At 39.2% G+C, this 26,316-nt stretch overlaps 1 protein-coding gene across 10 annotated transcripts in view; it reads left to right on the top strand.

Moving 5' to 3' along the window:
• The window catches only part of C15H2orf42 (chromosome 15 C2orf42 homolog), a 62,587-nt gene that overhangs the window by 21,474 nt on the left and 14,797 nt on the right, over positions 1–26,316 (top strand). For all 10 annotated transcript variants that reach the window (XR_010317945.1, XM_023552730.2, XM_003413663.4 and 7 more), the window contains 8 exons: positions 627–888; positions 1,421–2,255; positions 2,997–3,107; positions 5,245–5,349; positions 7,493–7,597; positions 14,900–15,007; positions 16,215–16,315; positions 18,235–18,397. Coding sequence is in view for 9 of the 10 variants with exons in the window: in XM_023552730.2 (XP_023408498.1) it covers positions 1,433–2,255; positions 2,997–3,107; positions 5,245–5,349; positions 7,493–7,597; positions 14,900–15,007; positions 16,215–16,315; positions 18,235–18,397 (1,516 nt within the window). In the remaining variant the exon portion in view is untranslated. The remainder of the gene's footprint in view (positions 1–626; positions 889–1,420; positions 2,256–2,996; positions 3,108–5,244; positions 5,350–7,492; positions 7,598–14,899; positions 15,008–16,214; positions 16,316–18,234; positions 18,398–26,316) is intronic.

Below are 26,316 nucleotides of genomic sequence, written 5' to 3'. Positions count from 1 at the left end.
GTATATAAATTTTTGTGTGAGAGACTGACTTGATTTGTAAACTTTCGCTTAAAGCACAATAAAAAAAAAAATTACAATCACAGAATGGAGGATTACCACAGAATACTGGGAATCATGGCTTAACCAAGTTGACACATATTTTAGGGGGACACAATTCAGTCCATGACAGGGGGTAAAGCCACGAGCAGAGATTCACACTCTTAGTAGAGAGGTGTGGGTCAGTGGAAACCGCATTGCTGACTTTGTTGGGTGACCTGAGGCAAGTTACTTTGCTGCTTTGTTTTATCTGTTCAGCAGTTGTTTGGCTCAAATGAGATACTAATATTGTGAAGTTCAAATGAAATCATTTGAAAAGCATAAAGCACTCTAAAAATACCTGTTACCATTTGGAAGGATGAGTGTCTGACTGACGAGTGTTCGGCTCTAGGTGCTCTTGACAAGCTCCTGTGTATGGACATTAGCACCGTTTCACCGTCTTGCAACTGGAAGTACAAGACACTTGACCATTTGCATACCAGTTTCTGTCACATATTTGTGAAACACTTAGATTCTGGTTCTATCTGATTTCTAAAAAGAATCATTCCATCTCTGTATAACTACAATTTTTTTTCTTATTTTACCTGTAGTCGACCAAGATCTCCCCTAAGGACTGTGGAACATTGGGCCGAAGCTTTGCCATTGGCTGTTGCAGAAGGAGGAAGCAGAATGTCTGCATTGTTACACCATAGAGTTCAAACTTCAGACGATTTTGGATTAAGCAGTCTCATTTACTCTACGACAGATTATGTCTTCACCTGTCTTCTCTGATGACCACAACTAAGGAAACACCTTTTAGATCTTATGAATTCCGGCTGCACTGTTTTCCAGATGCCCTGGTGGCTGGTTCAGGTAGGATTGGCCTGGGCTTTGTGGGGAACCCAAACCAAACCCATTGCCATCAAGTTGATTCCTACTCACAGTGACCCTATGGGACAGAGTAGAACTGCCCTATAAGGTTTGCAAGGAGTGGCTGGTGGATTCGAACTGCGACCTTTTGGTTAGCAGCTGAATGCTTAACCACTGCGCCACCAGGCCTCCATTGTGGGGAACAGTAGAAGGGAAAGAACTCATCTTGCCCATTTTCCAGTTCTCGCTGCAGTTAAGCATCTGTGCATGTAAAGTGGTAGAACAGGGTCGATCCTAGAGAAATGCTTTGATGGTTACATTAGGATTTAAAGGGAAGTAGCCCAGATATGAAAGGCAAAGTTTCCTCCACTCTTATTTTGTTTGAGAGTTTATATTGATGTTCTGTTTGAACTTTGAATTTGAAAATGGTGGGTAGCATCTTTACATTTCACTGTCTGTGCTAAATATCACAAGTGATTTTAACTTTTTTTGTGTAAACATACACTCCTGCTGATGGACTTACTGCCTTTTGTAGGGCCTGTGAAAAATGGAACCAAACTCTCTGAGGACTAAGGTCCCAGCTTTCTTATCTGATTTGGGGAAGGCCACATTGAGAGGAATCAGAAAGTGTCCTCGGTGCGGCACCTACAATGGAACCCGGGGACTGAGCTGTAAGAACAAGACGTGTGGAACCATCTTCCGGTATGGAGCACGGAAGCAGCCGAGTGTTGAAGCTGTCAAAATCATCACAGGCTCTGACCTGCAGGTCTACTCAGTGCGGCAAAGGGACCGGGGCCCGGATTACCGATGCTTTGTGGAGCTGGGTGTTTCAGAGACGACAATCCAGACGGTGGAGGGGACCATCATCACTCAGTTGAGCTCTGGACGATGTTATGTCCCCTCATGCCTGAAAGCTGCTACCCAGGGTGTTGTGGAAAACCAGTGCCAGCACATCAAGCTGGCAGTGAACTGCCAGGCAGAGGCCACCCCTCTGACCCTGAAGAGTTCTGTCCTGAATGCAATGCAGGCCTCTCCAGAAACCAAACAAACCATCTGGCAGTTGGCCACGGAACCCACAGGTCCACTGGTACAGAGAATTACTAAAAACATTTTGGTGGTGAAATGCAAGGCAAGCCAGAAGCATAGTTTGGGATATTTGCATGCATCCTTTGTGCAGAAAATCAGTGCCAAAAGCTTGCCTGAGCGCCGCTTCTTCTGCTCCTGCCAGACTCTGAAATCGCACAAGTCAAATGCCTCCAAGGATGAGGCAGCCCAGAGATGCATTCATTTCTTTGCTTGCATCTGTGCCTTTGCCAGTGACGAGACATTGGCTCAGGAATTCTCAGACTTCCTCAATTTTGATTCCAGCGGTAGGTGGTATGCTTGACACAATCACTCTGTATTTTAAAAAATGGTAATGAAAGACTCCCACTGATGGCATTTGGAGATTGTCCTAGCAATCTTCAGAAGCAGTTGCTGGATAATGAAAGTGAAAAGCATCCCTTCTTTTAATCCTAGCCAACACATTTGCATAAAGGTTGGTTGGTTGGTTGATTGGTTGAGGGTTGGTTGGTTGGTTGAAATTAATGATCAAGAGACTTTGGCATTTACATTGAGACGATCTAACAAAGTTAGCTTTGCTTTGAATTTTTACCCTTTCACAGATATCCCTATGTTAGTAAAAACAAAGAACAACCCAAAATATACCTTATTCTGTCTTGCTTGATTGTTTCTTATCTTTGAAGATGTAGAAAACTAGTACCTTGCTCAAAAGAGAATCTTTAAAAATTTCTTCAAGTTTTCTGTTGTTGATATGTTTTTATCTTGGAGGTGTTTTTTCTGTTCATTTGTTAATGATCTTTAGTTGGCAGCAGCTCCCAACTTTTTGGTGTTACATTTCTCTGTGGAGCCGCCTTCTGTCAGGTTAATTGTTTATGAACACAAATGTTTATGTTTTGGGGAGTTCTTAAAAGGAGCTTACTTTAAAGCAGGCAGTCATTCCATAATTTGTTTTGGGAATTTAGATTGTGATACATTAATTTTTTCTCTAAGTAAGAACATATACATACTCTGCGATAGTGTTAGTAATTCAGAAATCTGTTGTTTTTTAGGTCTTAAAGAGATTATTGTGCCCCAGTTAGGTTGCCATTCAGAATCAACGGTACCAGCTTGTGAGTCTGTTGCCTCTAAGCCAAAGAAGAGGAAAAAGGATGAAACATCTGGTGAGAGGCTGTTTGTTTGTCTCTGGTGTTGTATTTAGCAGTTGTTTGACTGTGTTTTCCTAAATCCCAGCAATTACAAGAAATAGCTCTTAGGCTTTTTTCCCTGAAAGAAGTTTTTCCCTTTTGGTCAATTCAAGCTAAGAGTTGGTTCTATTGGCCAAAAATAAGATCTACCCAAAACTTCATTTTTATTATTGTATATGTTTGTTCATCCCTTAAACATTCAGACTACTCTTACCCTTTAATATGTCTTAGGGCAGTATTTTGAGGTTTTTATCTAGAGGGTTTAAAAAAGAATTTGTGATAATGGTTAATTATATTTTCCATGCAAATTTGGGAGTACAGTTTTCAGATGTGGTACCATATATATATAGATACAGTTTTTTTAGAAATTCAGGTACTTAATACCAGCATCAGTTAAGAACTCATATGAATCAATATTAAAATGCCGAGGCAGATGGGAGGATAGAGAGAGTTGGAAGCTGGTAAAATTGTCACGAAAGGAGAGACTGGAAGGGCTGACTCATTAGGGGGAAAGCAAGTGGGAGTACGGAGTAAGGTGTATATAAACTTATATGTGACAGTCTGACTTGATTTGTAAACGTTCACTTGAAGCTCAATAAAAGTTAATTAAAAAAAAATGCCGAGGCACCCTAGTAAATAAGGGTCAAAAGACCTAGACTCTAAACAAAATGAAAATTTTACTTGGTCCATACATGTGGGAAAAAAAAAAATTTAAACTCACTAGTGAACAGAGAAATGCAAACATTTTAGAAATGCAAAATTAAAGCAAGATACTTTTTGTCACCAAGTTAGCAAAGATTTTTAAGGTGGCGATACCACAGGCAAAGGTCAAATCAGGGTTCTGTGGCATTGCTAGCATAGTGTAAATTGCAATAACCATTTGTTAAAGTAGTTTGCAATATCTATTCCACCACCACTACCAGTCGAGTTGACTTCGACTCATGGTGACCCCATGTGTGTCACAGTAGAACTGTGCTCCACAGAGTTTTTAGTGGCTGATTTTCTGGATATAGATCACCAGGCCTTTCTTCCGAGGCACCACTAGGTGGACTTGCACCTCTAACCATTCAGTTAGTATCTGAGTGCATTTATTGTCTGCACCACCCAGGAGCTCTGCAGTACCTGTTAAGAACCTTAAAAATGTTCCTACCAGTAGGGAGTATTGCCAGAGGTGGGTCAGGAGATCATGCACTGAAGTTTTAGTGCTGGGTAATTGGAGAAAGATTTTTGAGAAACAAAGTGTCATGTTCATTTCTGTTTTAGAAAGGTAATTCTGGCAGCAATGTAGAGCAGAGACTGTTGTTAAATGCTTCCTTGTTGGTCTTTCCCAGGAAAACTTGAAATTCTAAACCAAACCAAACAAACAAGCAAAAAAACTTATCTTCTGACTCAGTAGTTCTAATGTTAAGAAAATAAATTTTAGTAGAGAAGTGTTTTATCCAGAGCTGTTCATTTTATGGTCGTTTGTAATATTGTAAAATTAGAAACATTGAGAACTCAACCACTGGAGAGTAGTTAAAGGAACCATGGTAAAGCCACTTGATAGAATGTCAGGCAGCCATTAATAATGATTAGGACAAATTTGGGAAAATGTTTAGATCACTAGGGTGGCCAGAAAAAATACAGAATGCTGAGTTGAATTTGAATTTCAGATAAACAAAGAAAAAACTTTTCGTATAAGTGTCACCTATGCAATTTATGAAACACATACTAAAAAAAAATTTTGTTTATCTGAACTTTTTTTTGGAAAATCTGGCAACCTTAATAAATCACAGCTATTTAAAATCACAAAACCAGCAAAATAAACTATTCATAGAAAAGAAAATGGAAGACAACGCACCAGAAAATTAATAGCGATTGTCTGAGATGTGGGAACAATAGATGAATATTTTTTCTTCCTTTTATTTCTGGTTTTTTCCCCCTAATTTCCTACAAAGATTATAAGAAACTTAAAATTTTGTGTATATAGGCTAATGCTAATTCCTTCTAGAAGCAGTGAAGCTAACCTGGAAATTAGCAAAGACTGTATGTTTTAGGCTCTTTGGAAATTAATATTCAATCAATTTCTATTACGCAGATATGTTATTAAATGCTGTGATGATTTATGGTTTAGGCGCACAGACGAACAGTTCACTGTTGCCTCAAGATGCCGTGAGCAGTAATCTAAGGAAAAGTGGCCTGAAAAAGCCTGTGGTTGCTTCTGCATTGAAAAGGCAAGGTAAGTATCCCTCTCCCAGAATAGGCTAAAGAGGTAGAAACTCACCTGGAAGAAGCCAAAAGCAGCATAGTCAGAGAAAGGTTGAACATTGTTCCCCTAAGAGTGCTTAAGAGAAACGCTGGCAGCTATCGAGACTGAGGTCTTTCCTGTTTCACTGCCTCAAATCATGCTCAGGAGCAAATTATGCAGCATTATTCCTAAGAGACAAAAGATGGAAACAAGCCAAGCATCCATCAACAGACGAAGGAGAAAGAGAACGTGACACATCCACACATTGGAATAGTATTCAGCCATAAGGAGAGGTGGAGTCCTATACAGGCCACAGCAGGGGTGAACTTTGAAAACACTAGGCTGAGTGAAATCAGACACAAAAGGATGAATAGCGTATGATCCCATTTATGTCAAATATCTACAGTAGACAATGCAGAGAGACAGATGAGTGGTTACCAGGGGCTAGAGGGATGAGGCATTAGGAGTTCTGGCCTGATGGGAACAGAGTTTCCATTTGGGGTGATGAAAAGGTTTTGGAAACAGTGAATATGATTAATGCTACTGGATTGTACACTTAAAAATGGTTAAAATGGCAAACTTTATGTGGTGTATATTTTTACCACAGTTAAAAAAAAACAAACAAATTATGTCTTTTAAGTAACAGATTGCAACAAAAATTACTGACATGTTTTGGTAGCAGGTATTTTGTAGGATTTTTCCTCCTGTTGCTTATTACCCACATGCAGTTAGTATGGAGATTCAAAGTTGAAGAAAAAATATTTTTTATAGTTATGTAGTGATAAATATTTGTTGAGAAAGACAAATGTAGTCTGTTCTCCAAAGTTAGTAAAGTTTAAAAACGTATCCAAAATTAACAACATGGCTATAATTCTGAGTTTTTGAGACAGAATGGCAATTTAAGGATAAATTCTGTATTTATTTATATCACTATCCTACTCAAAATATTAAGCCTATATATTTGGAGATCAATATAACTCTTCTTCTTGTACGTTGTATAAAAATAGCCCAGTTCACTTTTGGCAGTATTTCTTGAATATTTGCTGTGATACGGCTAGCCATATTATAAGGCTGGTGATTTAAAAACTGGACATCACACTCTTTTTTTGAAGATAAGACCAATACATAATTAGTGAATAATACAAGACTGAATCTTAATTACCTAATTAATAGGCACTTACACATTCCAGGAATAAATACTTTTGGAAGGTCAGGAAGTAAACAGATCAACAATATCAGGTTGGAGATTTAAAAAAATTTTTCATCACTTTCTTTAGTGCAAAGAAAAAAATAGCTTTCATGCAAATTATTACTATATGCAGTATAGTGGTCAATTTTAATTTCAAATGATAATTTTAGAAAGAGAAATAGAATAAAATGGTGGGGCTGTGGAAGGTTCTAGAATTTGGAGATTGTCCAGACTGATACCCTCATGTTAGAGAAGAGAAAGTTGAGACATTGACCCTGGTCACTCACTGTAGCAGGAGTCATTGGGTCCCACAACACCCGACTCCCAGCCCTAAACTCTGGCCATATTAAATTATACCACTTGTTACTGTGTTTTCCAGTTATCTACTACATAACTGTGCGTTTTATTCTCTCACTTTCATATAAAAGTGAATTTTCATTCATTTTGCATTTCTGAAAACAAGTCTGTAGATTTTAAGCGTAAAAGTATCATAGCAGTTAATAATGAATGCATAACTTGGTCTTATTTATTTGTGTTCAACCTTGATATGAAACCAATAGCTTCATAATTGAGAGAGTTTGGGGCACATAGATAAATACTAGGACCAACTGGTAGATTTCTGAAACAGCTGTTATACAGGGCCATTCTTAAATCTGCAGTGTAGTGTTGAAAGGATGCTAACTTTCTGTGGTTAAACCCAATTTTCTGTGGTTAGTAATCTTAAACTATTCTCTCAGAGTTTATAGTTTCTTTTCTTTTTTTTATAAATGGATTCTAAAAGAAAAAAATTCCTAAAATCTTCCATCTCATTAACTGTATCTAATTTCTTTGAATGGAAGAGTTCTGTTCCTTTTTTTTTCTGTCCAAGCTCATTAAATTTTTCAAACTTCAGTTGACAGATAAAAGTTACTGAAGAGGCTTTTGTTTCATTTTCTATTTCCCTAGCCTGCAGCCAGCTGTTAGATGAGGCACAAGTGACCTTATCCTTCCAAGACTGGCTGGCCAGTGTCACAGAACGCATTCATCAAACTATGCACTATCAGTTTGATGGTAAGTATTGGTTGTCTGACTGGGCTGTTGCTGAAAGTAGGAGAAACTAAAGTAATTGTGCTGTAGTTCTACTCCTTTAAGATTTTCTCTGGCTGATTTTTTTTAGAAGTAAATCGCCAGGCCCTTCCTCCTACTCTGTCTTAGTCTGGAATCTCCGCTGAAACCTGTCCACCATGGGTGACCCTGCTAGTATTTGAAATACCAGTGGCGTAGCTTCCAGCATCACAGCAACATGCAAGCCACAGCAGTACAGCAAACTAACACGAGTGGTGGAATAATAAAATTAGGAAAGGTGTGCATCAGGGTTGTATCCTTTCACCATACCTATTCGATCTGTATGCTGAGCAAATAATCCGAGAAGTTGGACTATATGAAGAATGGGGCATCAGGATTGGAGGAAGACTCATTAACAACCTGCATTATGCAGATGACACAACCTTGCTTGCTGAAAGTCAAGAGAACTTGAAGCACTTACTGATAAAGATCAAAGACCACAGCCTTCAGTATGGATTATACCTTAACATAAAGAAAACAAAAATCTTCACAACTGGACCAGTAAGTAACATCATGATAATCAGAGAAAAGAATGAAGTTGTTAAGGATTTCATTTTCCTTGGATCCACAGTCCACACCTGTGGAAGCAATAGTAAAGAAATCAAATGACGGATTGCCTTGGGTAAAGCTGCCAAAAAAGACCTCTTTAAAGTGTAAAAAAAAAAAAAAAAGCAAAGATATCACTTTGAGGACTAAGATGATCCTGACCCAAGCCACAGTATTTTCAGTTACCTCATATGCATGCGAAAACTAGACAACGAATAAGGAAGACCGAAGAAGAATTGACCCCTTTGAATTATCATGCTGGCAAAGGATATTGACTATACCATGAACTACTAGACGACTGAACAGATCTGCCTTGGAAGAAGTACAGCCAGAATGCTCCTTAGAAGCAAGGATGGCAAGACTTCGTCTCACGTACTTTGGACATATGATCAGGAGGGCCCAGTTCCTGGAGAAGAACATCATGCTTAGTAAAGTAGAGGGTCAGCAAAAAAGAGGAAGACCCTCAACAAGATGGATTGACACATGGCTGCAACAGTGGGCTCAAACATAGCAACAATTGTGAGGATGACGCAGGACCAGGCAGTGTTGTACATAGGGTCACTATGATTCAGAACCAACTCAATGGCACCAAGCAACAGTTCTACTCTGTTTTGAAAAGCAATTAGACTTCAGCCCAGAATGCATTGGGGTAAAAGAAAGTAGAAATCTAATATTCTCAATAACAACAACAACAAATAAATTATTTTTAAAAAGTATAAATTGAAGTGAAATCTAGTTAAAATGCAGGCTCAGCAAAATGAATTTGAAGATGCAAAAGAAAAAACACAGCAAATAAGTAAAGGTAGATAGCTCTGATGTTCGGGGTGTGTGTGTGTGTCTGTCTGGTGGAGAGATACCACAGCCTAAGAAGATCATTCTAACCCACAGATTGAAGATAGGGGGGAAAGGTTTAGAAAAAAACATAAGAGACTAAAATAGTTACATAACATAACATTGACATGTTTCCAAAGATTGGAGGACACAGGCTGGATTTGGGTGTGATTTGTTATAGGATCTGGGAACCTCAGAGATTTTAGAAGTGGACCATCTAGCCAGTCCTCACCCATCACTTGAATCCTTTTTGGATGGTTTTCCAGGCTTTGTCCAATGATGAGGAGCTCACTGAGTTTTTGTTTTTCATTTATTTTTTAATTGTACTTTAAATGAGGGTTTACAAAACAAACTAGTTTCTCATCAAATAATTAGTATACACAGTGTTCTTTGGCATTGATTAACAACCCCATGACATGTCAGCATTCTCCCTTCTCAACCCTGGATTCCCCATTACCAGCTTTCCTGTTCCTTCCTGCATCTCTGTCCCTGCCCCAGGGCTGGTGCGCCCCTTTAGTCTTGTTTTGTTCCATGGGTCTGTTCAACCTTTGCCTGAAAGGTGAACCTCAGGAGTGACTTCATTACTAAGCTAAAAGGGTGTCCAGGGGCTATACTCTCAGGGTTTCCCCAGTCTGTGTCAGGCTAGCAAGTCTGGTCTTTCTTTTTGAGTTACAATTTTGTCCTACATTTTTCTCGAGCTCTGTCCGGTACCCTCTATTGTGATCCCTGTCAGAGCGGTCAGTGGTGGTCGCTGGGCACCATTTAGCTGTATTGGACTCAGTCTGGTGGAGGCCATTGTAGATGTGGTCCATTAGTCCTTTGGACTAATCTTTCCCTTGTATCTTTAGTTTTCTTCATTCTTTCTTCGTCCTGAAGGGGTGGACCAGTGGATTATCCTAGATGGCCAGGGCTCACTGAGTTTTGAGATAACCTATAACATTATTGGACAGTAGTAGTTGTAAGAAATGTCTTTCGCATGCTAAGTGAAAATGTTTCCTTACAATATTTCCTGTTGATTCTAGTTCTGCATGGTGGAACCACATGGTCTGTTCCTGTTCCAAATAACTGTCCCTGCCACTGCACACACACACCCATTGCCCCGCCTGACAGGCCTGTCCTTGTTCAGGTGACACACCCCAGGTTTTTCAGACACTCCTCATGGCATACTTACAGATCTCATATCATCTTCATGTTCTTTGCTGAATATTTTTATGAATACCATTAAAAAAAAAAAACCCTGAATTAAATAGTAGGCTGACAAAACAGGCTGACAGCAGACAGTAAATGGGATGAGATGAGTTTTGAAGGGTTAGAATAGTCCTAATGACTTTATGGAAGATCCTTGCTGGTGCAGTGGTTAAAGTGCTTGACTGCTAACTGAAAGGTTGGCAGCTAAGACCCACCAGTGACTCTGCAGGAGAAAAATGTGGCAGTCTGCTTCCATAAAGACTTATAGCCTTGGAAACCCTATGGGGTTGCTATGAGTTGAAATCAACTCAACAGCAGTGGGTTTTTTTTTTTAGAGGAACAAGAATGGAGGGTCTTAAAATACATGTTTAGATATTTCAATTTTCAATTCAGAATAAGAAAGACTTGAAATTGCTTTTTAGAAAAACAGTAAAATAAGCTAAGTAGGGTTGTAACCCCCACGTATCTGTCAGTTTGTCATACTGTGGGAGCTTGGGTGCTGCTGAGTTTCCCAAATGGGAAGAACATGCTTGGCATTTCTCAAGCTGGAAGAACTGAAGAAAAAATTCAAGCCTCGAGTTGTAATAGTGAAGAATTCTATGGGGAAAATATTAAATGACACAGGAAGCATCAAAAGAAGATGGAAGGCATATACAGAGTCATTATACAAAAAAGAATTGGTCAATGTTCAACCATTTCAAGAGGTAGTATATGATCAGGAACCGATGGTACTAAAGGAAGAAGTCCAAGCTGCACTGAAGGCATTGGCGAAAAACAAGGCTCTAGGAACTGCCAAAATACCAACTGAGATGTTTCAACAAATGGATGCAGCACTAGAAGTGCTCACTCATCTATGCCAAGAAATTTGGAAGACAGCTACCTGGCCAACTGACTGGAAGAGATCCATATTTATGCCTATTCCCAAGAAAGGTGATCCAACTGAATGTGGAAATTGTGGAACAATATCCTTAATATCACATGCAAGCAAATTTTGCTGAAGATCATTTGAAAGTGGCTGCAGCAGTATATCAACAGGGAACTGCTGGAAATTCATGCTGGTTTCAGAAGAGGACGTGGAACCAGGAATATTGTTGCTGATGTCAGATGGATCCTGGCTGAAAGCAGAGAATACAAGATGGATGATTACCTGTGTTTTATTGACTATGCAGAGGCATTTGACTGTGTGGATCATAACAAACTATGGATAACATTGCGAAGAATGGGAATTCCAGAACACTTTATCGTGCTCATGAGGAACCTGTACAAAGATCAAGAGGCAGTTGTTTGGACAGACAAGGGGATACTGATTGGTTTAAAGTCAGAAAAGGTGTGTGTCAGAGTTGTATCCTTTCACCATACTTGTTTGATCTGTATGCTGAGCAGATAATCCGAGAAGCTGGACTATATGAAGAAAAATGGGGCATCGGGATTGGAGGAAGACGTATTAACAACCTGCGTTATGCAGATGACACACCTTTCTTGCTGAAAGTGAAGAGGACTTGAAGCACTTACTAATGAAGATCAAAGACCACAGCCTTCAGTATGGATTACATCTCAACATAAAGAAAACAAAAATCCTCACAACTGGACCAATGAGCAACATCATGATAAATGGAGAAAAGATTGAAGTTGTCAAGGATTTCTTTTTACTTGGATCCACAATCGACACCCATGAAAGCAGCAGTCAAGAAACCAAAAGATGCATTTCATTGGGCAAATCGGCTGCAAAATACCTCTTTAAAGTGTTAAAAAGCAAAGATGCCACCTTGAAGACTAAGGTGCGCCTGACCCAAGCCATGGTATGTTCAATTGTGTCATATGTATGGGAAAGCTGGACAATGAATAAGGAAGACTGAAGAAGAATTGATGGCTTTGAATTGTGATGTTGGAGAAGAATATACCATGGACTGCCAAAAGAATGAACAAATCTGTCTTGGAAGAAGTGCGGCCAGAATGCTCCTTAGAAGCAAGGATGGCAAGACTGTGTCTTACATACAGTGGACGTGTTGTCAGGAGGGGTCAGTCCCTGGAGAAGGACATCATGCTTGGTAGAGTACAGGGTCAGTGGAAAAGAGAAAGATCCTCAGTGAGATGGATTGACACAGCGGCTGCAACAATGGACTCAAGCATAACAACGATTGTGAGCATGACCCAGGACCGGGCAGTGTTTCATTCTGTGGTACATAGGGTCGCTGTGAGTCAGAACCGACTTGATGGCACCTAACAACAACAAGTAGGGTTATAAAAAAAAAAAACTTTTTTTTCTCTTAAATGTTTATTTATTTATTGTTTGAAATAATATGATAAGTGCAGAAAAGAGAACACTGACAAGAATGTACGTACACACACTGTGTGATCCTCCGCCATCCCATCCCTGTACTGCCCCACTCAAGTTAACCCCTCTCAGCATCTCCATTACCACCACCTTCGTCCAGGCCACCATCAGCTCTTCCTGGACTGGGAGTCTGTTTTGCGGGGGATTGTTTTTGTACTTCAGATGAAGGTTTACAGAGCAAATTAGTTTCTCGTTAAACAATACACTGATCATTTTGTGACATTGGTTGTCAACTCCACGACACGTCAACAGTATCCCCTTGTCAACCTTGGGTTCCCCATTACTGCCTTCTCATCCTTGCTCCTGGGATAGTGTGCGCCTTTAGTCTCGTTTTGTTTTTTGGGCCTGTCTAATCTCTGGCTGAAGGGAGAACTATAGGAGTGACTTCAGTACTGAGTTAAAAGGGTGTCCAGAGGCCGTACACTCAGAGTTCCTCTAGTGTTTGTCAGACCAATAAATCTGCTCTTTTTGTGTGAGTTAGAATTTTGTTCTACATTTTTTTCTAGCTCTGTCTGGGACTCTCTATTATGATTGCTATCAGAGCAGCCAGTGGTGGTAGCCGGGCACCATCTACTTGTGCTGAACTCAGTCTGGTGGAGGCCGTGGTAGTTGTGGTCCATTAGTCCTTTGGACTAATCTTTCCCTTGTATCTTTGGTTTCCTTCATTCTTCCTTGTACCAGATGGGGTGGGACCAGTGGAGTATTTCAGATGGCCGCTCACAAGCTTTTAAGACCCCAGATGCTCCTCACCAAAGTAGGACATACAACATTTTCTTTATAAACTGTGTTGTGCCAGTTGAGCTAGATGTCTCCTGAGAGCAAGTCTATGTTTTTATGAATGCTTGGAGATTAATTCTCAAACCTAAGCTCTGAGATCATATCAGCTGGGTTCTGGTTAGTTAGCACTTCTTTTAAAGCTGCATCCTCATATGTAGCCATATCTAATCTTAGGATGAAAGATTTTAAAATTCCTTTGTGTGGTGACTTCTTTGAAGTGCCCAGGTATTAATACATTGGTGGCTGAAAAGCAGTGACAGTTTCATTGCTGACATTTTGCATTGAACAAAGTAGGTAAAATCAGTTGAAACAATGAATTTTTTTCAATAGAATTCTAGAAATTAGTTCATTTTTATTTTCCTTGGCTTGACCTTTGTTTTGAAAAGGCTTCTGACCATCTGTCTTTAAAAGCCCTTCTTTAAGAGATTGTCTTTACTGGGACTGGAAGGAGCCCGGAGGCCGTGGTCCCCAGACCTTCTGTTAGCCCAGCATAGGAACCATTCCCAAAACCAACTCTTTAGACAGAGATTGCACTGGAATATGGGATGGAAAACGATACTGGTGAAGAACAAGCTTCTTGGATCAAGTAGACACGAGACTACGTTGGCATCTTCTATCTGGAGGTGAGATGAGAGGGCAGAGCAGGCCAGAAGCTACCCGAATGGACAGGAGGAGAGAGTGGAGGGAAGAACTGTGCTGTCTCATTAGAGGGAGAGCAATTAGGAGTGTATAGCAAGGTGTATGTAAATTTCTGTATGACAGACTGACCTGATTTGTAAACTTTCACTTAAAGCACAATAAAAATTAATTAAAAAAAAAAAAAAGAGATGGTCTTTAAGTTGTATTCACGCTGATAAAAATTAACTGTTTACCCACTAGATTCTGGATGTTTTCCCTCTCCCGGGGCTAGCCCCTTGGGCGGAGTTGTTTAAAGAAAACTCTGAACTCATTTGACCCTTCCCCTGAATTCTTTCTGTGCCCACATGGCCTGTTGACTTATTGTTAACCTGGTATCTTACAAGTTTCTTTAAGACATTTGTTAAGTATTTCTAAACATTTGCCTGCCTTGTCATACTCAGAGAAGAGGACTGATGCTTAGCGGCGTAAACGGTGTCCCAGCTCTGCGGTCCCTTGGCATTCACAGTCCTGACCATTTGAGTGAGTGCATGTGGTTGCTTTGCTGGGGATAGTGAGCTGGAGTGGATCAGGCAGAGGCAGCTGGACACCTTCTCCTCACCTCTGCGTTGTTGCTCTCAGCTCATCTCATCTCATCTCACATATGCTGTAAGAGGAAAACTCTATGTTGTGGTGGTGTTTACAACTCTGTGGTTGGTGTTTACAAAATTGGGCATTTGAAAAATTATCCTTGATGGATGACAAGGATCTGCTGTATTTTTTGTAATTTCAAGGTAACAAGAGTAGGGCTGGTAACAGTGCTTGGCTCAGGAAGGTCAAAGCCCTCTTTTTCCTCTGTAAAGAAGCCTCTGCCCCTCCATCCCATTTCTTTCACCTCTCCCCACACGTCAGAAAAGCTGAATCTCTTTCAGTGAGCTCCTTGTTATTTCCTACAGGCAAACCAGAGCCATTGGTGTTCCACATTCCTCAGTCCTTTTTTGAAGCCCTGCAACAGAGAATCTCTATAGGAAGTGCAAAAAAACGGCTCCCCAACTCCACCACAGGTATGGGATTTTTCCTCAGGAATCGCAATAGATGTCCTGGCCTTGGAATTTTCAGGGTTAGGGCTTCCAGTCACAGACCTAGAGCGTGAAGCCTTAGCTAAACGGCCCTCAGAATAATGACCACACTCTTCAGACACCCCATTTATTCCAGTAAGAGTTAATGGAAAAATTCAGAAAATGCAAACTTGGGGAATGATGAACAGTGACATGCCATTATTGAAAAGGTATCCACCGAGAAATTTGATATTTTCGAGAAACAAACCAGTTTCCACAACAGCATCCCCTTCCCCCATAGTCATTTGGACCGAGCTGGCGACTTGAAGCATGTGATACCATGTGTCAAAAAATAAAACTTTTCTGTCAGGATTTCTAATTTTTCATGAAGGAGTATTTATCTTTAGGGTAATTTAGGCTTGAAACACTTTATAATGACATTATGCTGATACTTATTTTTTGATTTTCTATAGCACCTTTCTACTAGAGATTTCAAGATACTTATTAGTAGTTGGGCATTAAGAAAAAGAGAAAGGATTGCTACTTAGTGATAGAGAGCCCTCCATTAGAAACCAGTGCTACTTCTTCAGTAAATTATTTGGTGTTACAATAATGACTTCTCGAGGTTTAAACCTGTTTTTGAATAGTGCAAGCTGTGAATCACTGATGTTTGAGGTTGCAAAAAACTTTGTCTTCACACTTTATCAGTCTGACTTTTGAGGCAATGTTGGGTCCCTATTCCAGTTTAAACTTTAGGCCTAATGCATTGAGTTCACCCATCCCTCAACTATTTTTGCAGACCCTTCGGTGGAACCCCTTTATAAACCTGCAGGCAGGGCAGTGGATCACCAACTGCTTTAGCAAGCTTAAACTCCATGTAATTGTTTTGAAGGCTGTGATTTGACCTGCGATGTATCTAAAGTTGTAAGCGGCTGCTTCATCATGAGGTCCTGTGCATGTAACTTTACCAAACAAACAAGCTTCCAAGGTAACAAAAATAATTAGCATCTCAAAAGGAGCATCAAACAAGGACTTTCTGTAACCAAAATCCACATTATTGGATTTGTCACATTTCAGCCAAACTCTTGGAATTTTTTTTTAAAAGCACGGAGATTCTAGAAAGAAAGATGAGCCCTGCACTGAACTCTCTAGAAATTAGGGAACAAATGCAGTGAAAGAGAATGTCTAATTTTGTCCGCTTTTTACATCACAGCATTTGTTCGGAAAGATGCCTTGCCACTGGGAACCTTTTCCAAGTATACCTGGCATATCACTAACATCCTACAAGTTAAACAAATCTTAGATACCCCAGAGGTAAGAGTTTATTTCCACAGCAGTAGGAGGGTGGAGAGGGGAAGAGAAGGAAGTATGGCAAGTACGTTCGCACCAGTTCTTGGGTTACAGAAGCCAAAGAGGGTTCCTGTTTTTCACGCTAAGAAATTATTCAGAAGTACCTATGGTTTTATAGTTCTGACTCTCTGGTTTTAATGGGTATTCCTCATGGCTTCAAATTGGAGTGAGCTGTTTCCACTGTCTCTTTTTTTGGTGGGGGTGAAAATATGCACGATGAAACATGCATCCGTTCAACAAATCTTACATGTAGAGTTCATTGACAGTGGTTACATTTTTCACATTTTGTCACCATCTCAATATCTTTGCCCCTATTGTTTCACCACCCTTAACTTATACTCTGTGTCCTTTGAAGTCCTCTGATGTCATTTCAATCTCATATAGGTAATTCTTCTGTAGGGCTCAATGCTCAAGACGGACCTTATTTATTGAGCTAAATTGTTGTTTAAAGATGACTTCATGGGATTGTTTCAGCTTAAGGTTCAAAAGTTATTTTCAGGCAGTAGAATCGGGGTCTGTCTGCTTCGTATGTCTTTGGGATCAGAAAACAGAGGGCTTTTCTTGTAAATTAAATAAAGATCCCCCTAATCACTATGATGGAAACCCTCGTGGCGTAGTGGTTAAGTACTATGGCTGCTAACCAAAGGGTCGGCAGTTCGAATCCACCAGGCGCTCCTTGGAAACTCTATGGGGCAGTTCTACTCTGTCATATAGGGTCGCTAAGAGTCAGAATCGACTTGATAGCACTGGGTTTAATCACTATGATAAGCCCTAGATTTGGTTGGCCGGCAGCTAGAAAGTGTAAATAATTTGAGATGCTCTGCTATTTGTGAAGTCAGTGTGTTCAGCACAGTCAAACCCTTCCCCCCAAACTGCCATTGTGTTCTCATTAGAGAAACAACCCTTAATTAGTTTATGTTCTCTTTCCCAAGGGCAATCTTAGACATTTTTAAAGATTTTTTTCAAGCAGATCCTGAAAATTTGAGAAGGATTTTTCAGTTATGTTGTAAAAAATTCAGCATAATGTAGTTCAACACATTATATATTAAAATTAGCTTAGTTGTGAGACATTGTCATGTTCAGAAAAAGATTATCTTGTTTGGTAGAAAGGATTGCTCCGTGACAAATAGCCCAAAAGTAACGACAGGTGAACCTTAGAAAAGCCCTGTGTTAGCACGGAAGACACTTGAGGAACTTCTTAAAATGCGAGATGCCACGGAGACAGCTTCTAGTCAGGGAAAGGCAGCATTCAGGGGAGCTACAGAAGCATCCCAGGGCAAAAGTCAAGTGAGGGAAGAGAGCTGATGATTACTGAGCTTATTCTGTCTATATCCCACCTCATTTAATCCCACAGCCATGCTTGGCAGATATTAACTGCCTTTTACATACAAGGAAGCAGGCTCAGAGAAGTCAGGTAACATGCTCAGGGTCACCCTGCTATTCAGTGGCAAAGCCAGAATTTCATCTGCGTCCTGTCTGGCTCAGCGCCAAGGACAGTGTGATGTACACGGGATGTGAGGTGGGCTGTAGGTGGTGTTGACAGAGTCTTTAGGAGAAGAATGCTGCTAGCAGATCAGCAAGAGAGGGAATAACGCTGATTTTAGAGCAGCTCTGTGCCTGCGGCAGTCATGTCACCGTGAAGACGCTAGAGGTTCAGCTGGCATTTGGTTTGGCTGGGGTTCTCGTTAAGGTTATAGAGAACAATGTGAGGAAGGAAAACAGTCTTGTTGACAGAATGAACTTGAAAATACAAAGGGAATTTTTAATGAATTTGAGGGTACTTAACAAAAGAGAGTAAGTAAAAGGCTTATTGTCATCCAAGAATTTGTCTACTTTGAAAGTTTTTCCCCTCTCACCTTTCTTGGTATTGTCTCGGTGCCCAGATGCCCTTGGAAATCACCCGGAGCTTTATCCAGAACCGAGATGGGACTTACGAGCTGTTTAAGTGCCCTAAAGTAGAAGTAGAGAGCATAGCAGAGACCTACGGCCGGATAGAAAAGCAACCAGTGCTGCGGCCCTTGGAACTAAAAACTTTTCTCAAAGTTGGTAAGTTTAATTGGTGTTTTCAGTAGTGCATCTTCTTGTGAAAGTCAGCTGTGTGCGTTACACAGTCCTAGGCTTTGGATCTTGACCTAAACAAAGAAGACACATTCATTGGTCTTGTAAAGCTTCTGTGAGTAACCCAGTCAGGCAATCCTGGGGTAAGATGTTTTGTTTAATTTGAGCCAGCACTTTAAAAATAGAATTATAAAAGTTAGACATGTTCATTATGTAGAAATCAAAGAGTATAAAGGAGAAAAATAAAAGATTTTGGTTTATAACCTTCCAGACTCTTCTATGCATGAAAAAAAAGTTTCTAAAACATGGGATCATACCTCAACTCCTTTTTCATGTAATAGTATATCATGAACAGCTTTCCATGTCTGTCTTCAACCTTATTTAAAAAATATATATATATATTTTTTATTTTTTAAAAGCAGCATACAATTCATTTGTATGTATACACCACATAGTAGTCAATCCCCTGGTTCGGTTGTTTCCTTTTTTTTTTTTTTTTTTCTTGTACTTTAAATGAAGCTTTACAGAGCAAATTATTTTCTCCTTAAACAATCAATACACATATTGTTTTGTGACGTTGGTTCCCAGCCCTACAACACGTCAACACTCTCCCCTTCTTGACCTTGGGTTCCCCCTTAGCAGCTTTCCTGTCCCCTCCTTGCCCGTAGGACTGGTATGCCCATTTAGTCTCATTTTGTTTTGTGGGCCTGTCTAATTTTTGGCTGAAGGGTGAACCTCAGGAGTGACTTCAGTACTGAGTTAAAAAGGTGTCCGGGGGTGTTTAACTTTTTGCTATTATAAACAATGCTGTCATTAACTTTCTTTTGATTAACCTTTTATCCTGAATTATTTTCTAATTTATTTATGATGTTTTCCTATTTAGGATATTTTGGGGGATAAATTCCTGAAAGTAGAATTACAGAGTCAAAAGATATACACATTTCTAAGGCTTTTGATTGTTTTTACCACTCTGCTTTCTAGAAAGACTGCAGTAATTTATGTAATTTACTCTCAGCTGTGTATAAAAGAAAGCCTTACTTTTTTTTTTTTTTAATTTTCATTGGTTTGATAGGCAAAAAATATTGTTTCACTGTTTTAATTTGCATTTCCCTCAGTATTAGTGAGGGTGAACTTTTACATATATTAATTAGTATTTGATGACTTGCTTTTTCTTCATCCATTTTTAATTGAGGTGTATGTCTAATAATTTAATAATAACAGTTACAACTATAACAAGCAGCACTTAATAGGAACAGTGCCAGGCACTGTTTTAAACACTTTATGTGTATTAGTTCATTTAATGCCCATTAACCCCATGAGAGGTGGATTCTGTGATCCCCATTTACAGATGAAGAAATCCAGGTAAAGGTGGGTACATTCTCGTACCCAGAGTCACACAGCCAGTAAGTGGTGGAGCTGGGCTTCAAGCCCAGGCAGTTGCAGACCATAGAGAGTGCATTCCTCTAATCTAATCCTCACCTGTCTTCCCGTTGCCTAGACTATGAGCTCTTCCAAGGCAGTGAACTGTGTCACTCCTGTTCACCACTGGACTCCAAGATACCATAACGCCTAGTCCGTACTAGGCACTCAGCAAAGACTTTCTGAATGAATGTATGGATGAATGAATGAATCCCAGCCATGATTTTAATTACTTTAGCTTTGTGATCCATCTAGCAGGCCCTCTTCATTTCCCTAACTTGTGGATTTCTTCCAAGAGAAATTTAGAATTTCTAATTATTTTGTCCAATTCTTTTTTTTTTTTTTTTAATTTTGCTTTAAATGAAAGTTTACAAATCAGGTCATTCTCATATAAAAATTTGTAGACACCTTGCTATGTACTCCTAGTTGCTCTCCCCCTAATGAGACAGCACACTCCTTCTCTCCACCCTGTATTCCCTGGGTCCATTCAGCCAGCTCCTGTCCCCCTCTGCCTTCTCATCTTCCCTCCAGACAGAAACTGCCTACATAGTCTCATCGTGAGCTAAGAAACTCACTCCTCACCAGTATCCTTTTCTATCTTACAGTCCAGTCCAATCCCTGTCTGAAAGATTGGCTTTGGGAATGGTTCCTGTCTTGGGCTAACAGAATGTCTGGGGACCATGACCTCTGGAGTCCTTCTAGTCTCAGTCAGACCATTCACAAAAAAAAGTCTGGTCTTTTTACGAGAATTTGAGGTCTGCATCTCACTGTTCTCCTGCTCCCTCAGGGATTCTCTGTTGTGTTCCCTGTCATGGCAGTCATTGGTTGTAGCTGGGCACCATCTAGTTCTTCTGGTCTCAGGCTGATGTGGTCACTGATTTATGTGGCCCTTTCTGTCTCTTGGGCTCATAATTACCTTGTGTCTTTGGTGTTCTTCATTCTCCTTTGCTCCGGGGAGGTTGAGATCAATTGATGCATCTTAGATGGCTGCTTGCTAGTGTCTAAGGCCCCAGTATTTTGTCCAGTTCTTACGGAAAGAAAACCTAAAACCTGTTTTGATTGATTGGATGTTTGCTAAATTTACAGATTAAGGTAAGGAGACTTAGAATATTCATTTTCCTATCCAGGACTATTGACAGTATCTCTCTCCTTTTATTCAAGTCTTTCAAATACTTCACTAGAGTTTTGTAACTTCTTCATGTAGGTACTATACATTTCTTATGAATATATTCCTAGGTGTGTGTGTGTGTGTATATATGTATATATATATATATTTTTTTTTTTTTTTTTTTTTGCTGCTGTTGTTTATCGTGTTTCTAACCTGTTATTGTCAGTGTATGAAAAGCCTTTGGTTTTGGTATATATTATTATCAAATTGACCCCTGAATGAACTCTTAAGTAGTGATAATAGTAAATCAGTTGTTTCCCCCCAGTCTCTGAAATAAGTTATATCACCTACAGAATGATAACTTTGTTTCCTATCAAATATTTATATCTCATTGTTTTTTCAGGTTAAATTAGCCAGGATTTCCAGAACAGCAATGAATATTAGTAAAATCAGCAGCCATGTATATCTTTTCAGACTCTAGGAAAAACTGCTCTAGTGTGGCATTTTTCAGCTCTGTCTTGAAAAAGAGATAGTAATAAATACTCTGGGAAAAAAACATCCCATGGTCAAAGAAGTTTGAGAAATGCTTTATATCATCGTGTTTCTTTGACTCCAAGACCTTTGACTTTAAGATACTCAGGTGATAATAGTTTTTTTGGTGGGAAAAGAAACTACCATGTGAGCGAGAACTGCTCTGGTTGTCAGATACATTGAGATCTCAGAAAATAGTAAAATGGGGATACAGAGGCAGTAGGGAGCAGTGTCTTAGAATATAATTTACTCTCTCTTAGGAATTCATTCTATAAATTTGCATTTTTTAAATACCCCGAAGTAAAAACACCTGCTGAACTTTACTTAACTGAGGTTTCCCAAACTTATTTGACCAGTAAACATTTTTTAGGGGAATACCAGCAGTATTTTATAGAGTTTTTCCTGGGAAAATCTGCTCTCATGTTTTACTATGATTATTGTTTCATTGATGTCACATAAATTTTTGTATTATTATAAGACCATACATTCTTATTGTTGTTGTTAGGTACCATTGAGTTATTTCCGACTCATAGCGACCCTGTGTACACCAGAAGGAAACCCAGCCCAGTCTTGCACCATCCTCACAATAGCTGTTATGCTTGAGCCCATATTCTTATTATGAACTAATATTGAATTTTATGAAATGTCTTCTTACTCTCACTTGACCTAGTAGTACAAATGAATTTTATTAATAGATTTTTAATATTGAAATAATCTTGCATTTCTGGAATAAATCCTATTTGACCTGTTTTTTTTTTTTTTAATATTGTAAAAATGGTGTGGCAGAGGCATCTGACCTCTAACTTCACAAGGGAGGAAGAGAAACAAGATCAACAACTCAAGGCTGATTCTTATGAGGCGAGAGGTCAGACATACCTCCTCTCCTATCTTTTTACCAATTCTGACACCCACTGTCCCTCCCAGGGTACTCTCTATTTCTCTGCTGGGTTCGATAATTCGTTGCAGTGGCTACGCAGAACTCACAGACCAGACTCACAGTTATGGAGTTTATTAGGGAAGTTACAGGTTACAATTCAGGTTCAGGAACACTCAGGATACAGTTCTTTGATCAGGACAGCCTTTTCTCAGTTGTGCCTGCAGGCATACCTCTCTCTGGCTCCTCGGCCCAGCCTCTGCCCTGCTTGGGCAAGTGTTACAAAGCTCTTTTAGCTCTGCCAATAAGTGCTCAGAGGCACCCCACTCTGCCAGCAAGCCTCAGCGCAAAGGCGATCAGCTTTAGCTTTGTGGGTTGGCAAACCTAGCTCCATCAAGTGCCTGGAGACATCCTACTCTGCCAGCAAGCCTCCTGCCCGAAGGCACTCAGCTTTCCCACTCTGGGCTAGGAAGCCCACCGCCATCTCCTGCAGGTCTCCTGCCAGTTTCCTGCCTCTGCTGCCACTGTTTTTCTACTGCCATTTCTCACTGTCTTCGGTGTTACAGCTCTCTCTCTTGGTCTCCTGGTTCTAGGAGCTTCTCAGCACAGGCATCCTGAGCCCAAAAGACACACTACACTCCTGGCCCTTCTTTCTTAGTGGTGGTGAGAGCCGCCCTTCCCACCTCTGGCATGGCTCATTTTAAGCCTAGCAGGATTGCAAAACTGATCAATCCCCTCGTTAGGGTTCCATACACCTTATTTGCATGGTTCCACCCCCACAAAAGTGCCATGCGCCTTATTTATAGTATTAGCAAGCTATCCAGTCCCCTTGGTGGGCCACGGATACCTCATTTGCATAGTCCCACCCAGTCATTTAGTAGGAGTTACTGTGACTACTAAGACTATGGCTAGAAGGGCCATATTAAGTAATTTACTGTACCAGAAATATATACCAGATTCTCTTTACTAATATTTTAGTTGGGATTTTTGAATATATCGTCATCAGTGAGAACTACTTACAGTTCCTTTTTGGAGGCTCTTTTTTGGGGTTTGGGTATCAGGCATACTAGAAAATTATTTTGGAAACTTTCTATGTTTTAGAAAGCTTTGGGTTAGATTCTATAGCTTAGGAAATACCTGTTCCTTGGAAGTTTGAAGAATTTATCCTCCAGACCTAACCCTTTCTTGGAGACAGTTTTCTAAATGCTTGTTAAGTTTATTCTGATTTACACTTGTATTCATGGTTTCTATCTTTTCTTGAGTCAATTTTGATAATTCAGATTTTCTCCAAAACCGATATATTTCATTCAAAATTTAAATTGTATACATTTTAATAATTTTTGGTGTAGATGATAATCACATAGTTTTTCAAATCTGTAGTTTTATAGTCTACAACAATTTTGTCTGTTTTAGATCTTTTTCAAAGAACTAGCTCTTGTATTTATCAATTGTTCTGAATTTGTTTTCTTATCATTTCTCCTTTTAACTGTAATAATTTCTGCTAATGCTTTTTAAATTTTTCCTAACCTTTTTTAAGGATTATTTTATTTTTTATAGCTTTTAAAATGAAATGCTCAGTTAATATTATTTTAGTTCATATTTGATAATAAGGGTATTTAAGTTTATTATTATTGTTAATATCTAAATGATCTATAATCATTAGTTTCTCATTGTCCCCCAATACTTAGTATTTAAAAAGGCTGAGGTTTTTGATCTTTACGTTCTCTTTTTTTTACTATTGTAAAAATACATGTAACACAACATCTGCCAATTTGATTTTTATAATCTTAAGTTATCAACAACAACAAAAAAAACCAAACCCGTTGCTGTCAAGTCAATCCCAACTCATAGCAACCTTATAGAACAGAGCGGAACTGCTGCATAGGGTTTCCAAGGAGCGCCTGGTGGATTTGAACAGCTGACCTTTGGGTTAGCAGCTGTGGCTCTTAACCACTAGCTTTATTTCTAGATTTTTTGTATTGCAGTCAGAAGACGTGCTTTTTTTCAATCTTTTTTTCTTAGAAACTTAAAAATATTTTTTCACTGACTTCATAGATGATTATGAATTTGTGCTAGAAAAGACGTTATTATTTGTCTCATGCAAAGTTTTATATAGCTTTTTAGTTTATTAGTTTTATTCATTAAATTATCTTTACCTTTATTATTCTTTGACCTTCCAAAGACTGGAAGGTCATAATACAATTTCCTGCTACAATTGTGTTTTTGTAAATGTCTTCTTATGTTTCTAAAAGCCTTTAAGTTTTTACTGCAGTGTCGTTGGTGCCTCAGTTTTTGACAAATATGTTGTCACTATAAATTATGTACCTTATCAGTGTAAAAATGAGTATTGTCTTAAATGCATCTTCATCCAGTATTACAATGACACCAGTTTTCGTTTTTCACTTTTCTGGTATCTGTTTACCACCCTTTTACTTTAAAATTTTTATAGCGTGTTGTTTTACTTATATTACTTATTAACATTACATACATGGTTCTTATTTTTCTTCAATTTTAATAGCTTGTTGTTGTTGTTAGGTGCCATTGAGTCAGGTCCGACTCATAGTGACCTCATGTACAACAGAACGAAACACTGCCTGGTCCTGCACCATCCTCACAATCATTGCTATTTAACAGTTTATCTCCTTTATATTTGTTATAATTGATACAGTTGGTCTTTTATCTGCTTGTTCTGAGCTTTTTCCCCGCTTTAGTGCGTTTTATTTTTGTTCTGTTTTTTGCTATATAGGCTATATATTTTCTGTGCTTAATTTCACCATAGCTTTTTTTTTGAAGGTATACCATATCTTATTTTAAATTCTGCTAGTGTTTGATTTTATGTTTTTCCAAAGCATTCTTTAACCTAAGTGTTTCATGTTTAAATCTGGGCTCCTCTGGAATTTATGTCGATGTAAGGTGTGAGGTAAGGTTTCACTTTTTATTTTCTTCCAGATGGTCATCTGGTTGATGCACTTTGTTTATGTTAATTTGGCAGGGGGGTTGTGTTTCTTCACTAAGTGCCTACTTTACTGTATGCCAAATTTTTGTTCTATTTGTGTCTGTTTCTGGTCTTTCTGTTTTGCTTCGTTAATCTGTCTAGATATGTGCCAGTACCATATTCTTTTGATTATTATGAATTTGTAATGTTTTAGAGCCATGTAGATTTTAATTCTACTGTTTATTTTTGGTTTCCTGGAAACTTGACCTCTTCTTCCCAGTCTCCCTTATTTTTAATCTCATCCAGCTGTGTTTTCCTCTCAGCTCGGGGTATCCTTATAATCCCTTTAGCGCTGTGTTCACAAAGGGCGCATCATATTCTTTTGAGGATGCCACACAGTTCCGTGAAATGTTCTTTTGGACACAGCAGTAAACACTTCCGCTTTCCTTCCTTGATTCATCTAATTGTCATATAGGTTTTTTTTACTTCTTTTTTTTTTTTTTGGTCATATAGTGTTTTTTTTTGTTTGTTTGTTGTTGTTGTTTTGGTTCTTTTTCTTTTCCTTATTCCTGAACAGAGAAAGATCTTTCCAGACTCATTTTGGCAGCAGACAGGTGGCCTTGGACCTGCTCCCGATCGCCTCCTCAGATCTGCAGTTGAGGGGCTGATGCACAGTTCCCAGGCCGGCTCCTGCTGTTGCTCTCGTCCATCACAGTGGTATCTCTCTGTCTGCTCTCTTCTTTGCTCATTTGGACCAATGTAACATATGGGGGAAAAAAAAAACCACCGCAAAACTAAAAGTCCAAGCATGTAGCTTTCCAGATTTTTCCTATGTCTTTCCTGCCTATAATGCTTTACTTGTCCAGCCTGCACCTTCTAGAATATATTCTGCCACTGCTTTAAACGTGCACCTACCCTCCCCTAAATCTCTTTTTTTTTTTTTAATAACTTTTATTAAGCTTCAAGTGAACGTTTACAAATCCAATCAGTCTGTCAGATATAAGTTTACATACATCTCACTCCCTACTCCCACTTGCTCT

This window comes from Loxodonta africana, chromosome 15 (genome assembly GCF_030014295.1).
Source record: "Loxodonta africana isolate mLoxAfr1 chromosome 15, mLoxAfr1.hap2, whole genome shotgun sequence".
NCBI classification, from domain to species: Eukaryota; Metazoa; Chordata; class Mammalia; order Proboscidea; family Elephantidae; genus Loxodonta; species Loxodonta africana.
This window is presented reverse-complemented; position numbering and strand designations above follow the sequence as displayed.